A 13,880-nucleotide genomic window follows, 5' to 3' on the forward strand; every position below is an offset into this window, starting at 1 on the left:
GGGAGGAGTCAGCTGGAGGGACGCTGGGCCTAGAGCCGCTGGCGGAGAGGCGGTGGGGGCTGGGGTGAAGGGATGAGGAGCCCAGTGGAGGCTGCACGGCTCAGCCACCTGAGGCACAGCCGGTGTCCATTTGGGTTTCAATCTTTAACACTGTGTGAATGAGTACGTGTGTGTGTGTGTGTGTGTGTGTGTGTGTGTGTGTGTGTGTGTGTGTTGCTTTCCGGTGTGGGGCTTGAACTCAGAGCCTCATGTTCGCCCTCAGCCTTTTCACCCAAGGCTGGCATTCTACCACTTGAGCCACAAATCCACCATGGCCTTTTGCTGCTTCACTGGAGATAAGAGTCTCATGGACACTTTTCTGCCCAGGCGAGCTTTGGACCCTGATCTTCCAGATCTCAGCCACTTGAGTAGCTGAGATTACAGGTGTGAGCCATTGGTGCCTGGATTAAATATTTTCTTTCTACCAGTCTTGGGGCTTGAACTCAGGGCCTAGGTGCTGTCCCTGAGCCTCTCTGTGCTCAAGGCTAGCACTCTACCACTTGAGCCACAGCACCACTTCTGGCTTTTTCTGAGTAGTTTATTGGAGATAAGAGCCTCAGGGATATTCCTGCCCAGGCTGGCTTTGAACCCTGATCCTCAGATCTCAGCTTCCTGGGTAGCAGGATTACCGGCATGAGCCATCAGTGCCTGGTTCGCTTGGACTAACTCTTAACAATGAATATCATCTACACAGTGAAGGACACAGATCTTAAGTGTCTCCTGGGATATACTTCTGCACCCGTTTACACCTAGCTCCACACAGAACATCAGCCATGGCACCCATAATTCTTCCATGTCAGCCCTCGGGCCCCAACTCCACTGAAAAACCCGGGAAGGTTGGGCAAGGCATCCTTACCTGCCTTCACCATGTCTCTCTGTTCCTGTAGATACGACGTTGACTCCAAAAGCCCTGATTTATCCAAACACGTGAGTTCTGCCTGTGCCTGCCCATGAGTGTGAATTCCTTCCACGTAGTGGCGTGCGTGCGTGCGTGCGTGCGTGCGGTGCTGTGTCACGTCCTGGCACCCCCTCACAGCGAGGGCAGGTGATGGGACAGGAAGCAGAGCGGGAACAGAGCGTGTGGTACCCATCTTTCGTGCCTGCAGGATTTCCTGGGCCAGGCCTTCTGTACCCTCGGAGAGATCGTGGGGTCCTCTGGCAGCCGTCTGGAGAAGCCACTCACGTGAGTGAAGATGGGGTCCAGTTTGTCTTGCTGGCTGCCCAACCACTGTCCGCTTTGCTAAGAGCCAGCTGGTGGGGCCGTGCATGGAGCTCACAGGGAAGTCCGCTGGTGACCTCCGCCAGGCTGGCCAGGTGCTAGAAGTGACCACTCTTCTATCCCCCCGCCCCCCACCAGGTGTAGACCCCAAGGAAGCTCAGCCTACAGACTGGAACAAGCCTCTGGGAGGCACTGGGGTTTGAACTCAGGGCCTGGCACTGTCTCTGAGCTTTTTCACACAAGGCTAGCACTCTATCACTTTGAGCCACAGTGTCATTTCCAGCTTTTTGGTGGTTAAGTGGTGATGAGTCTCATGGATGGGCTGGGAAGGTGGCTCAGTGGTAGAGCGCTTACCTCACATGCATGAGGGCTCTGAGTTCAATTCCTCAGCACCACAAAAACAGAAAAAGAAAAATCCAGAAGTAGCGCTGTGGCTCAAGTGGTAGAGCACTAGCCTTGAGCTGAAGAGCTGAGGGACAGCGTCCAGGCCCAGAGTTCAGGCCCCACAACCGGACCCAAAAAAAAAAAAAGAAACTGGGTCAGCCTGATGCCGATGGTTCACACCTGTAATCCTAGCTACTCAGGAGGCTGAGATCTGAGAAATGTGGTTCAAGGCCAGCCAAGGCAGGAAAGTCTGTGAGACTCTAATCTCCAATAAACTACTCAGAAAAAAAAAACAGAAGTAGCACTATATCTTAAATGGTAAAGTGCTAGCTTGAACACAGAGAGGCTTAGGGACAGTGCCTAGACACTTAATTCAAGCCCCAAGACTGGGAGAAAAAAGAAGCAGCAGCTGGTAGCCTGTTACCCTAGCTACTCAAGAGACTGAGATCTGAGGCTTAAGGTTCAAAGCCCGCGTATGTAAGAACATCTGGAAAACTTTTATTTCCAATCAACCACCAAAAAACCTTGAAGTGAGCAAAAAGCTAAGGGACAGCACTGAGACACTTCAAGCCCAGTATTGGCACCAAAAAAGAAGGAAAATAAAAAAGGGAAGTATTCCCATTTTATTTACTTAACCTAACCCATCTATGATTTTCACAAAAAACAACCAAGATTTAACTTAGAATTACAGGTGCAAGGGGACCCTAAGAATTAACCCAGCTCAACCTTTAGCTGGGGCTGAAAGTACTCCATTGTTTGCAAATGAGAATTGCCTCCACCTGTAGGTAAATGCCAGCAAAGCACAGTTATAAAGAACCAGCTTTAGAAAAACCGGTCAGGAAATCCAGCTGGTCTACAGTAAAACACACAGCCAGCAAGCACGGACCAAAGATTTCCTTGCAATCATGGAAGCGTGGGGGGAAATGCAATTTTTACAGGGGAAATCATGATTGTCAATAACCAGTGTCTACTTGTTTTTATTTTTGTCAGTCATGGGGCTTGAACTTAAGGCCTGGGCACTGTCCCTGAACTCTTTTTTGCTCAAAGATAGTGCTCTACCACTTTGAACCACAGCTTCACTTCTAGTTTTTGAGTGGTTGATTGGAGATAAGAATCTCATGGGGACTTTTATGACTGGGCTGGCTGGCTTTGAACGAACTTCGATCCTCAGATCTCAGCCTCCGAAGTAGTTAGGATTACAGGTGTGAGCACTGGTGCTTTTATTATTTTGTCTTTTGTTTGAGACAGGGTCTGACTATGCAGTTCAGGCTGGCCTCAGACTCTTGATACCTGTGCCTCAGCCTTGATTACAAGCTTGCACTACCATGCCCAGCTATACTTACATTCTCATAAGACTCAGTTATAACAAAGATATTCATAACTAGGATTACCTAACCAATTTCAATTGCATTTTTTTTTCGGTGACTTTTTTTCGGTGATTTGAACTCAGGGCCTTACAGTTGCTGAGCCATGCCATCAGCTATGCTTTTCACTGGTTATTTTTGAGATAGAGTCTTACTTCCTGTCCAGGCACACACCTGGACCACAATCCGCCTATTTTAGGCTTCTTGTCATTGCTGGAAGTCCAGGCACTACCAATGCGTCTCCAATATGAAGGGGTCTTGTGGACTTTCCTGCCCAGGCTGACCTGGAATCGTGGTCCTCCTGCTTTCAGCCTCCCCAGATAGCTTAGCATGACATGCATATGCCACTGTACCAACCTATGAGTCAAGAAGGGGGAGGAGGGGTCTCAAGGATTTTTCTGCCCAGGCTGGCCTTGAACTCTAATCCTTCCATTCTCAGCCTCCCAAGTAACTAAGATTGTGATGAGAGCCATCCATACCTGACTTAATTGTAATTTTAGATTTTTTTTATCTACCTCAGAAGAACTCAGGACCACCTGCCCATTGGCCTGTCCTCATGTTAACCATCATCTAAGTATAGCCTACTGACCCTTGACTTTTGATCTTTACCAAAGTGCTTGGCCCCATCCATACCATAGTTCTGGCTATACCTGGATGGAATGACTGTCAAGAGAAGCCCAGGACTAGCACTAGCCCATTTCCTGCCTGCTGTGTCCACTTCCTATGTCCATCTTCGGTAGAGGGCACATCTGGGCGAGGCTGGGGGGTTGAGGGAGACTGTGCAGCAGACGGCTTTCAAGCTGAGCCTACAACACACGCCAGATGCAAAACATGGCAGTGGCGGGGAATGCCGGTGAGAGAGGGATCCCTGAGCCACTGAGGCTCCGCGTGTCTAAGCTTAGCGGCCCTCATGACTAGCCATCTTGGCAGCTCCTGTCGCCCGGGCATCTATTCTAGACCAGCCACGAGGGCCAGCGCTTGCTGGGGAGATCTGCGTAGTCAGCCCTCGCTATATGTGTGGGTTTTTCCCTCCTAGAGTCAGCCAGCCCCAGGTGGAAAACCTGGAGGGGGACGGGCACTGTATCTGTGTGCAGCACAGGCAGACCTCATTCTTGTCATCACTTTCTACTTTGCAGCACGGTACAACCAGGAGTTGCACAGAGGGCACCCTGGGTCTGCGCCTCCTTCCGGAGGAGAGCTACAGCTTGGGAGGGCGCCTGCAAACGCTGCCCCACCTTATATAGGAGCCCAGAGCAGCCTGACACTGGCTTATCCAAGGGAGGGACTGCAAGCAATCTTTTGTAGCTATTAAAAAACAGATGCAGCCAGTGGTTCACGCCTGTAATCCTAGCTACTCAGGTGGCTGAGATCTGAAGATCGGGGTTCAAAGCTAGCTTGCGTAGAAAAGTCCGTGAGACTCTGATCTCCAATTAACCACCAAAAAGCTAGAAGTGGAGCTGTGGTTCAAGTGGTAGAGTACTAGCCTTGAGCACAAAAGCTCAGGGATAGCGCTCAGGCCCTGAATTCAAGCCCCAAATCTGGGACCCAAAATCAAACAAAAAAAGATGAAGCCAATGGCTCACATCTGTAATCCTAGCTACTCAGGAGGTTGAGATCTGAGGATTGCAGTTCAAAGCCAGCCTGGGCAGGAAAGCCTGTGAGACTCTATCTCCAACTAAATCACAGAAAAAGTTGGAAGTGGCGCTGTGGCTCAAGTGGTGGAGTGCTGGTCTTGAGCAAAAGGAGCTCAGGGACAGCGCCCAGGCCCAGAGTTCAACCTCAGAATTGGGAGTGGGGGATGGGAAGCTCGAAGTGAAGCTGTGGCTCAAGTGGTAGAGCACCAGCCTTGTGCAAAAAAAAAAAACCTCAGGGATAGCATCAAGGCCCTGAGTTCAAAACCCAGTACCAGCACGCACACACACATACACATATACATGAAGCCCTGTTTCCCAATTCAGTCACATTGTGGGGTACTGGGAGACCAACATATGAATTTGAGAGGAACACAGTTCTTCCTAGAACATAATGTCCCATGTAACATTCTCCTTTCCATGGGCTGGACCCCGAGGCCCAGTGGGGTGCAAGCTCGTACTCTACCTCTAGGGGGCATCAGAGCCACCTGGGCAAGGATTGCTTCCCCCCTCCCCCACCAATTTTTGACGCTGTGGTCTGGGTGGGCCTGAGAAGGTGCATTCAGAACACCTTCCCAGGGGCGCTGGGACCCCACTTTGAGGAGCTCAGCCTAACTTGTCCTGGAGGCCACCACGCATGTGGGACGATGTCTCCTGTGGCCGGTGGCTCTGTGCCTCATTTCACCACCTCAGCCCACAAACCTGTCCCAAGCAGCCCTGGCGGCAGGCACGCTCATGGCAGGCTCTCTTCCTCTCTCTGCAGGATAGGGGCGTTCAGCCTGAACTCCAGGACGGGCAAACCCATGCCAGCTGTGTCCAACGGGTAAGTCACCCAGCAGCTCCAGGCCTGGCATCCTGCCACCTTCCACCAGTTCTACCGAGGGTACCTGCAAGCGGGCCCTGATTGGAAGGCCACGGTCCTGAGTCCCCTCCACAAGGCCTTAGGCTGCGTAGGACCCGGATAGAGAACCCCTCAGGTTGTACCAGGCCCCTCCATCGGGGGCAGCAGGCAGTGCTGGAGAGGCATCCAGGCTCTGGGGACTTCAGAGATCAGGGTAGGGCTCAGAGGTAGGAGGCTTTTGCAGGGATGAGCTAGCCTGGGCACTGCCCACCCTTCCTCTCCCCCACACCCCTCCTACTACCCTTTCCCTGCCTCGTCTTTCTCCCCCTCCTCTTCCTCTTCTTCCTCCTCCCGCATGGCTCCCTGCTTCCGTTCCCTCTCTGCTCCTCGACTCTCTGATGCCAGCCTCCTCCTCCTCGCACACACGGTGGATGCAGCTCTCTTCCGCTGTGCAGAGCCGCCCTCTTGCTTTAGACCAACTGCGTGCATTGCGTGCTTCGCAGGCCCTCCCTGCCGCCTTCCCTCTCCTCTTCTGGCTGGAAAGGCCCACCTGGCTGCTTCCCACACCTCACTGGAGGAAGGAGGGTCTGGAAGGCAGCTTTCTGCCTGTTGGAATGAGGGCTCTGGGCCCCAGGCCGCTCTCAACCCTGGCAGAGTGTGGCTGGTTTATAAGGAGAGAAGATTCCAGCAGAATCAGAGAGGGGGATGGGGAGAGGAGAGAGAGAGGGATGGAGGCTGGAGCAGGAGGGAGGAAGAGGAAGGAAGGCCAAGCTGGTGGGAGCAGTTGGGGCTGGAGAGGAGGGAGAGAAAGATCAGAAATAGAAGCCGGCCTCCAAGGCAGAGAGAACAGATGGGGAAGCAAGGGATGAGGAGGCTGGCGTTGAGGATTCTCTCCGCCTGGTCACACACATCAAGTCCTTCTCACCATGGAGGCCCAGACCAGCAGGTGGAGAAGGACTTTGGGCCCCTCAGCTCAGCTACCCCCCTCTAGGGGACAGACAAGCTGACAGCCCTGCCACCTGCCCAGGGCTGGGGGAGGCTCTGGTGGTGGCCGCTGCTCTGTCTGCTTAGTTTAGAGGGAGTCCTGGACTGTCCACCTTCCTCCCGGGCCTCCTTGGTTGGGAGTCATTTCTTCCAAAAGCCGGTGCCATAAGAAAGTACTCCAGCAGTGGTTCTCAAAACCTCTTCCACAGACAGCATCTGGGGCTCTGGGCGTGGCTGGAGAGGGAGCTGCATTTGACTGGCTCTCTGCTCGGTTATGAAGGAAGGGAAGGGAGCCTGGAGGAAAAGATCACGCGTGTCCCCTGTGCCTGGTGCTGGGTGCTGTGTGAATCTCAGTACAACCCAGGCCACGATCACCCCCTCTGAGGGTGCGGAAAGGGGCGCAGTAATGACTTGAACCTCTCCCTCCCAGCAGCCCCTGGGGGCTCATGCTAGGCGGGGGTTTTGGGGGGAGATCCTTCTAGCTGAGTCTCTAACATCAGAGTGAAATGGGTTGATCTTGGGGGTCCCATTTGATGAAAGGAATAGCGGGGTCCCCTGGCCAAAGGACCCGCTTCAGATGTGGGAAGAGGTCTTCAAGATGGACCCCACTTGTGGCTGGCCAGCCACATGCTTGGTGGAATCTCTTGCTCCCAGGGAGACCCCGGCCAAGGGACTCAAGAAGAACCTGGGCCAGGCCCACCAAGAGGACCCCAGCCCCCCCCCTGCACCTTACCCCTCCTTGCTAGTCTCTATCCCATACCCAGGGGCTCAGAGCTGGCACACGGGGCACGCTGGCCAGCTGGTGCAGGGTAGGGTGGCCAGCCCATCAGGTCTTTTGCCCACAGAAGTGGTGTTTGGATGGAAAGTTTGAGAACCACTGGTCCGGAAGCCTCCGGGTGAGTCTGGATGCAGTTGTGATTCAGAACCTCCACAGCGGGCACAGCCTTCCCTGGTGGGCACAGACAAGAGGGGGGGGGCAGTCCCGGGGGGCCGGACTCCTGGCCCCCGATCCCAGCACCCTAGGCCACACTGCCACAAGCACTCCTGGAGACCGGGTCTTCTCAGGGATTAGGGGGTGGGTGGGTAGATCCCCCACGGCAGCAGGAGGGAGTGAGGCCAGACTGTCAGCACTGGTTCCCTCTGTCTGGCTTTCCATTCTGCTCTCTTCTCCCCCAGAGGCGTCCCAGGAAAGAAGTGTGGCTCCATCATCCTGTCAGCAGAAGAACTCAGCAACTGCAGGGTGAGTGGAGGGGGCGGAGCTGAGTGAAGTGGGTGTGGTGGGGGCGGGGCCGGGGGCGGGGCCGGTCGGTCCAGCATATTGGTGTCCCTGCAGGGATCCCCAGGTAGGCAGGGCTCCTGGGGCCCTAGAAGGTCCCCTCTTTACCACTCAGCGTTCTGAGGCGCAGAGCAGGAAGCAAATCCAGAGTTTTTAGACCCCAGGTCCAGGGGTTCCACGTGTCAGGTCCAATCTCTCAACCTCCATAGGCCAAATAAATAGCCCCCAGTGAAGGGCAGAGAGGAAGATGGCCGCGCATCCGCAGCTGTCTTGGGGCACAGACCTGAGCGAGGCTTGGACAGACGGGACTGGAGGCGGCAGGAGGGACACGTGCGGAATGATGGCTTTTCAGTCCTGGGCGCTTGACATTTGGTTCCATTTTTATCTCGGGGTGGAGGGTTGTAGGAGAGTGTGCATGGGAGTGTGCATGTGAGTGCAGGGGTGTGTGTGAGTGCAGGGGGGGGGGTGAGAGCAAGCAGGGTGTTGGGTGTTGGGGAGTGCAGGCTGCATCTCCAGGCAGCTCTGTTCGTTGCCAGTACCTTGGGACCGTGGATAGAAGCAGGGAGTGGTCCGGCCACTCAGGAGGGAGGGGCTCGGGGTTCCGATGACTCACAGCAATGGTGAAATGTCACCGGGGTGCGGTCACGTGTTAGTGACTTGTCAGTTGCATTGGCCCATCATTTGTCACCACCCCGGGGAGCCAGGCAACCAGACAGGATTCTCATTGTATCAAAGACTGCGTTACCTCCCCCCACACACACACAGGGAGCGCAGTCATAGTTCAAATCTCGATCAGGCTGATTCTAAAATCTGGGCTCATCTCCCAAACCTCCCAGCCTGGTGTGGGGAGTCTGGGGTCCTGGGGAAGAGAAGAAGGGATGGACATGTGGCAGGAGGCGCCAAGCCCAGATACCAGGGACCCCGGTGCTGTGGGACCGAGTAGGTGAGGAGAAAAAAAAAAACAAGACTTTCTGACCTTTCCTGGGCCTATCAGCTATTTGATAGAAATTCTTTTGTGGGTGTGCGCCAGTACTGCCTTGAACTCAGGGCCTTGTGCTCTGGATGGGCTTTCTCGCTCAAGGCTGGTGCTCTACCACTTGAGCCACAGCTCCTTTGGTAGCTTTTTTCTGTTCAATTGGAGATCAGAGTGAGAGTTTTCTGCCTGCACCAACTTCAAACCAAGGTCCTTAGGTTTCAGCCTTCTGAGTAGCTAGGATTATAGGTGTGAGCGACCAGCACCTAGCTGCATAGAAATTCTTTTTTTTTTTTTTCCTTTGGTCGGTCGTGGGGCTTGAACTCTGGGCTTAGGCGCTGTCCCTCAGCTCTTCAGCTCAAGGTGAGCACTCTACCGCTTGAGCCACAATGCCACTTCCGGTTTTCTAGTGGTTTATTGGAGATAAGAGTTGTGCCAGGCTGCTTTGAACCAGGATCCTCAGATCTCAGCCTCCTGAGTAGCTAGGATTACAGGCATGAGCCACCAGCACCTAGCTGCATAGAAATTCTTTAATCAGAAGAGTGGCCTTGGTTTACAAGACAGCAGAGAGGTTCGGGGTGAAGCTCGGGGTGGCATGCTCTAGCGTGTGTGGCGCCCTGGGTTCTGTTCCGCTTCTACAGCCAATCTGTGATGTTCCTGCCAGGAACATCATTGTCTGGAAAGCTCTTTGTCTTTGCATTACTAGGATCACAGTTTTGACTTTATAGACCCTCCCTGCCCCCCCCCCCACAGCATTCCTGTGGTATAGAAGGTTAACTGGGTCATCCAACACCCTTAGAACACAGGGTGATAAGCTACAACACGGACTAGGAAGCTTTATATATCTGGTGGATGGTGGGTCTTGGTGTCCATGAACAGAAGCACCGAGAGGTTCAGTGGTCTCTCCAAGGCCACACAGCCACTGAATAGAAGAGAGTTGAAGGCCGGCAGCGCAGTTGGAGAGTCGGGGAGTTTTTATCATTAGGCTGCTTTTCAGAGCTTCCAGTTAGAGCCCAGAACAGACTTGACCCTGGGAGACTGGGAGGAACATTGTCAGCTGTTTTGTCTTAGTGGCCATTCACCCTTCCTGTGCATTTACTTCCTGGATCTGGAAAGGTAAACCCTTTCCCCAGTGTGCCTGTCCACGGCTGGCTGCTCTGTCGGTGCTCGGTGCGGCCTCATTTCTTATGAATTAGGTGACTGGAGGAACCCAAGTTCGTTAGGGTCCATTAGCGTCCACAGCAGACCTGGCTCCTCAGACCCCAGAGGGAACTGGGGCCCGGGGAAGGCCAGAGCTGCCCAGGGCCTTGGGCTCGAGCCTCCACTGGCTTTAGAGGCGGAGGGGTTACTGTGAGGCTGAAGGTGATCTATTTATCAATCGATTGATCTATAACCATGTATTGATCCATCCATTCATGGGTGGATCCATTTATCCATCTATTGGGAAGGTGGCCACCTTGCTGCTGTGGTCTGAATTTCCTGAAGACTAATTCCCTGAATTTCCTGACTGACGGCTTCCTCCTGATTTGTAATTAAATCAGGTAATCCCAAGAAAGGCTTCTGGAAATTCCAGCACTCTAGAGAATGCTGGTGCTGTTGGCTGGGTCCTCCAGCGGTCGGTAAACAGCTTCCTGCAGAACCTCACAGCACCTCCCTCTCCTCTCCATCCCTCTCCTCCCCCCTTCTCCGTCCTCCCTCCTCCCTCCTCCAGGGATGGTGGGCACCGGTTCTCTGGGTGGGGGTAGCTCCCTTCCTGCTTCCCAGGCTGTCAGCTGCTTTTCTCCTGGCACCTCCTAGGCTGAGCTCGGTTGTCCCCCCCACTCCCCCCCCCCCCCCCCCCCCGCACCACGAGCCTTGCGAGGCAAAGAGACTAATTCCCAGCATCTGGCTGAATTAAAATAATTACATCTGAACTGCTGCTTGGCTGAGTCTTGCGCACCCGGCAGTTCAGTTCAGTGGGAGGATCAAAGGGAGAGGGCGGAGCCTGGGCGGCGGCTTCCTGCATGAATGGATGCTGCTCTGCCTCGGTCCGAAGGGACCGGGACCGGTGGGCGGCCGGGGGTGGCAGAGGATTGGGGTGGACTCCAGCGGGTCACCCCCCCCCCGTACTTTGATAGGCGAGAGGAAAGACTTGCTCGTCTAGAGCCAAAATACAAAGTGGGTTCCAGCCATCGTTCTTGACCAGAATACCGTGGGGTGATGGTTGATCGCAGGGTGGAGGCTGGATGGAGCTGGGCAGCTGCTGGCGGCTCCATTCTGCAGATGCGGCCGTGCACCTGCGCGGTTTCCAGGCTGAGCCCGCAGCACCTCCTCTGCCTTAGGCCCTGGAGTCCAGACCCCCCGGAGCTGGGCTGGCGAATGGGAGGCCTCCACAGGGCGGGGCCAGTCCCGCTCGCCAGCCCAGGCCACTGACCGGTCACACTGCAGCCACCCTGGGCCTCCACATCCTTTAAGCCTATGGGGTTCATTCATACTGGGTCATACATTTCATTCATTCATTCTCTACTGAGGACTCACACTTTGCTAGGCAGGTGCTTTACCACTTGAGACATTCCTCCAACCCGTTTCTGAACGAGTTGTTCTGAGATAGTGTTCCACTTTTTGCCTAGGCCTGGACCGCGATCCTCCTGTTGATGCTTCCTGTCATAGCTGGGATGACAGGCGTGTGCCACCACACCCAGCTTTTCCCATTGAGATGGGGGTCTCAGGAATTGGTTTCCGTTGGGCTGGCCTAGAACCTGGACCCTCTTCTTCTCGGCCTCTCCATGTGAGTGGCCCGGGTACAGAGTGGTGATGAGATCTGCAGGGAGCGTTTTAGTCTGAGAAATAATCTCCCTGACACGGGAACAAAAAATAACACATTTGTTCTAGACAAGTTGAGAAATGTAGAAAAATACAAAGACGAGAAGAACCACCCAGAGATAATCATTGTTGACATTTTGATGTGTTTCCTCTAGGGCGGTTTTCTGAGTGTTCACACACATATATATACTTTTTCTTTTAATCTAGTTTTACAGCCTGCATTTTTCTTGGCTAAGTATTCTTAGAAAACATGTATCTAATAATTGCACCTTATTCTGCTTCCTTCCTTCTTTCCTTCTTTCTTCCTTCCTTCCTTCCTTCCTTCCTTCCTTCCTTCCTTCCTTCCTTCCTTCCTTCCTTCCTTCCTTCTTTCCTTCCTTCCTTTCTCATACTTTCCAGGCAGGTGCTCTACCACTCAAACCATAGCCCAGTATTATTTTTTTTTTAGATAAATCTCTTGATTTTGCCCAGGTTGACCTGAACCTTGGACCTCTGCCTCCTAAGTGGCAGGGATTACAGGTGTGTTACTACACTTGGCATTTTATTATTCTTCTCATAGATATAGATATATATTATATGTGGATATATATTTTTATATATGTGGGAAACCACTTATTGGCACTGATTCTTTTTTTCTTGGAAGTATTGGGGTTTGAACTCAGGACTTTTTGCTTGCTAAGCTGGCACTCTACCACTTGAACCACACCTGCAATGTAGTTCTCTCTCTCCCTCTCTCCCTCCCCTCTAACCACCCCCCCCCCCCGATTTTTTTCTCTCCTGCAGGCCCTGAGGCTTGAACTCAGGGCCTGGGCAATGTCCCTGAGCTCTTTCACTCAAGACTAGTGCTCTACCACTTGAGCCACAGCTCTCCCTCCAGTTTTCTGGTGATCCATTAGGAGATAAGACTCTCACAGACTTTTCTATGAGGCTGGCTTCGAACCATAGTCCTCAGATCTCATCTTCCTGAGTAGCTAGGATTATAGCCCCTGCCAGAACCTGATCTCTGCAGGGAAACAACAGAAGCCATCCTGCAGTGAACATGTCCCTGTCCTAATTGTTTCATTGTCCTTTGAGCTGGGCCGGTAGACTCGGTTGATTTTAGTTAGGTGTCATTAAGAGCCAGGAATCTAGATCCAGACCAAGTGCCATTGCTGGCCTGCTGTGTGACCCTGGGCCAGTCACTTGACTTCCCTGTGCTTCCCAGTTGATTCAATTGTAGACGTGTGTCTTCATTTAAAAATGAGTCGTTTTGTTTCTCATGGATCTTAGCATTGATTTCTGTTGTTTTAAGTATCATTTTAAACTATGGATTCAGAGAGCCAGGCATGAGGGTGTACGTCTGTCCTTCCATTTTCTCACACGATGGGGGGAGGATTATGGTCCAAGGCAGGGGGCTAGGATAGGTGGGGGCTGGAAGGAGCCAAACCAGAGGAAAAAACAAAACCCTAAAAAACAAAAGACAAGGAACTTACAGGGTTGAGCAAGCCCTGGGCTCAATCGCCAAAAGTCTTTCTTTCTTTAGGTTCCTGGGATTTGGAGTTCATCCCCTGCTTGCTTTGCCGGCAAGCCCCCAAACAGCCGAGTCTTCTTTTCTCCCCTCCTGACCCGGGCCTCCCATCCGCCTGGCCGGTGGCCCTAACCTCTGCTCTCTGCCCTCCAGAGGCTTGCCCGGGCAGGGAAGGCTGGCAGCCGGCGGTGCGGCGGTGCCCCTGCGCTGGGCCGGACCCCTGCACTGGGCCTGGGCCGGGCGGGCTGGAGAGGAGAGCAGAGGAAGGCGTTCGCAGTGCTCTCCCCAGCAGCTCAATTAGCATGCGGAGAGATGTAAATGGAAGCAATCCTGCTGTTTTAGAAGAACTTAATATGTTTTTTAAAAAGATAGGGTGAAAGGCAGAAATTGCAGGAAATTACACACTGCAGAAGCTGCTCCATCCTCCCGGGACTGGCTCCCAGCGTGCTGGGTGAGGAACAGCATCGCACAGAGTCCCCACCCCAGCCTGGGAGACGCCCCAGCCTCAGCCCCCCAGCCCCAGTCCCCCAGACTCAGAGCTCCCCTCATGCTGTGGCTGCAGAAGCCAAGCCTGACCTGGAACCTTAGACACCTCCCCGCCATTTCATTCCCCACCGCCTACCGCGCTTTGGCTGCTTTCCTCCATCTCCTTGGCTTCCCACTCAGTCAAGGGCCATCTAGCACCCACATTTGGGGCCTCTGCATTTGTTCAGATGGCTATTTGTGTGTGCCAGTCCTGGGGCTTGAACTCAGGACCTGGGAACGTCCCAGGCTCCTGGGTGCACTGGGCTTTCTCTTTTTGGGTAAATTAGGAAGAGAGGACCCCCCTCCCACCGCCGCTGGCAACTCCTCAGAGCCCC

At 53.6% G+C, this 13,880-nt stretch overlaps 1 protein-coding gene across 2 annotated transcripts in view; it reads left to right on the forward strand.

Annotated features, from left to right (window-relative positions):
* Cpne5 (copine 5) overlaps positions 1 to 13,880 on the forward strand; it is a 70,142-nt gene that overhangs the window by 30,817 nt on the left and 25,445 nt on the right. Inside the window, exons 5-9 of one of the 2 annotated variants that reach the window (XM_042684204.1) lie at positions 927 to 966; positions 1,146 to 1,222; positions 5,401 to 5,460; positions 7,308 to 7,358; positions 7,639 to 7,702. In XM_042684204.1, the coding sequence (XP_042540138.1) occupies positions 927 to 966; positions 1,146 to 1,222; positions 5,401 to 5,460; positions 7,308 to 7,358; positions 7,639 to 7,702 (292 nt within the window). The remainder of the gene's footprint in view (positions 1 to 926; positions 967 to 1,145; positions 1,223 to 5,400; positions 5,461 to 7,307; positions 7,359 to 7,638; positions 7,703 to 13,880) is intronic. The other variant, XM_042684205.1, reaches the window with a different exon arrangement.

The sequence above is a fragment of the Dipodomys spectabilis genome, unplaced genomic scaffold (genome assembly GCF_019054845.1).
Source record: "Dipodomys spectabilis isolate Male_0828 unplaced genomic scaffold, ASM1905484v1 ptg000085l, whole genome shotgun sequence".
NCBI lineage: Eukaryota > Metazoa > Chordata > Mammalia > Rodentia > Heteromyidae > Dipodomys > Dipodomys spectabilis.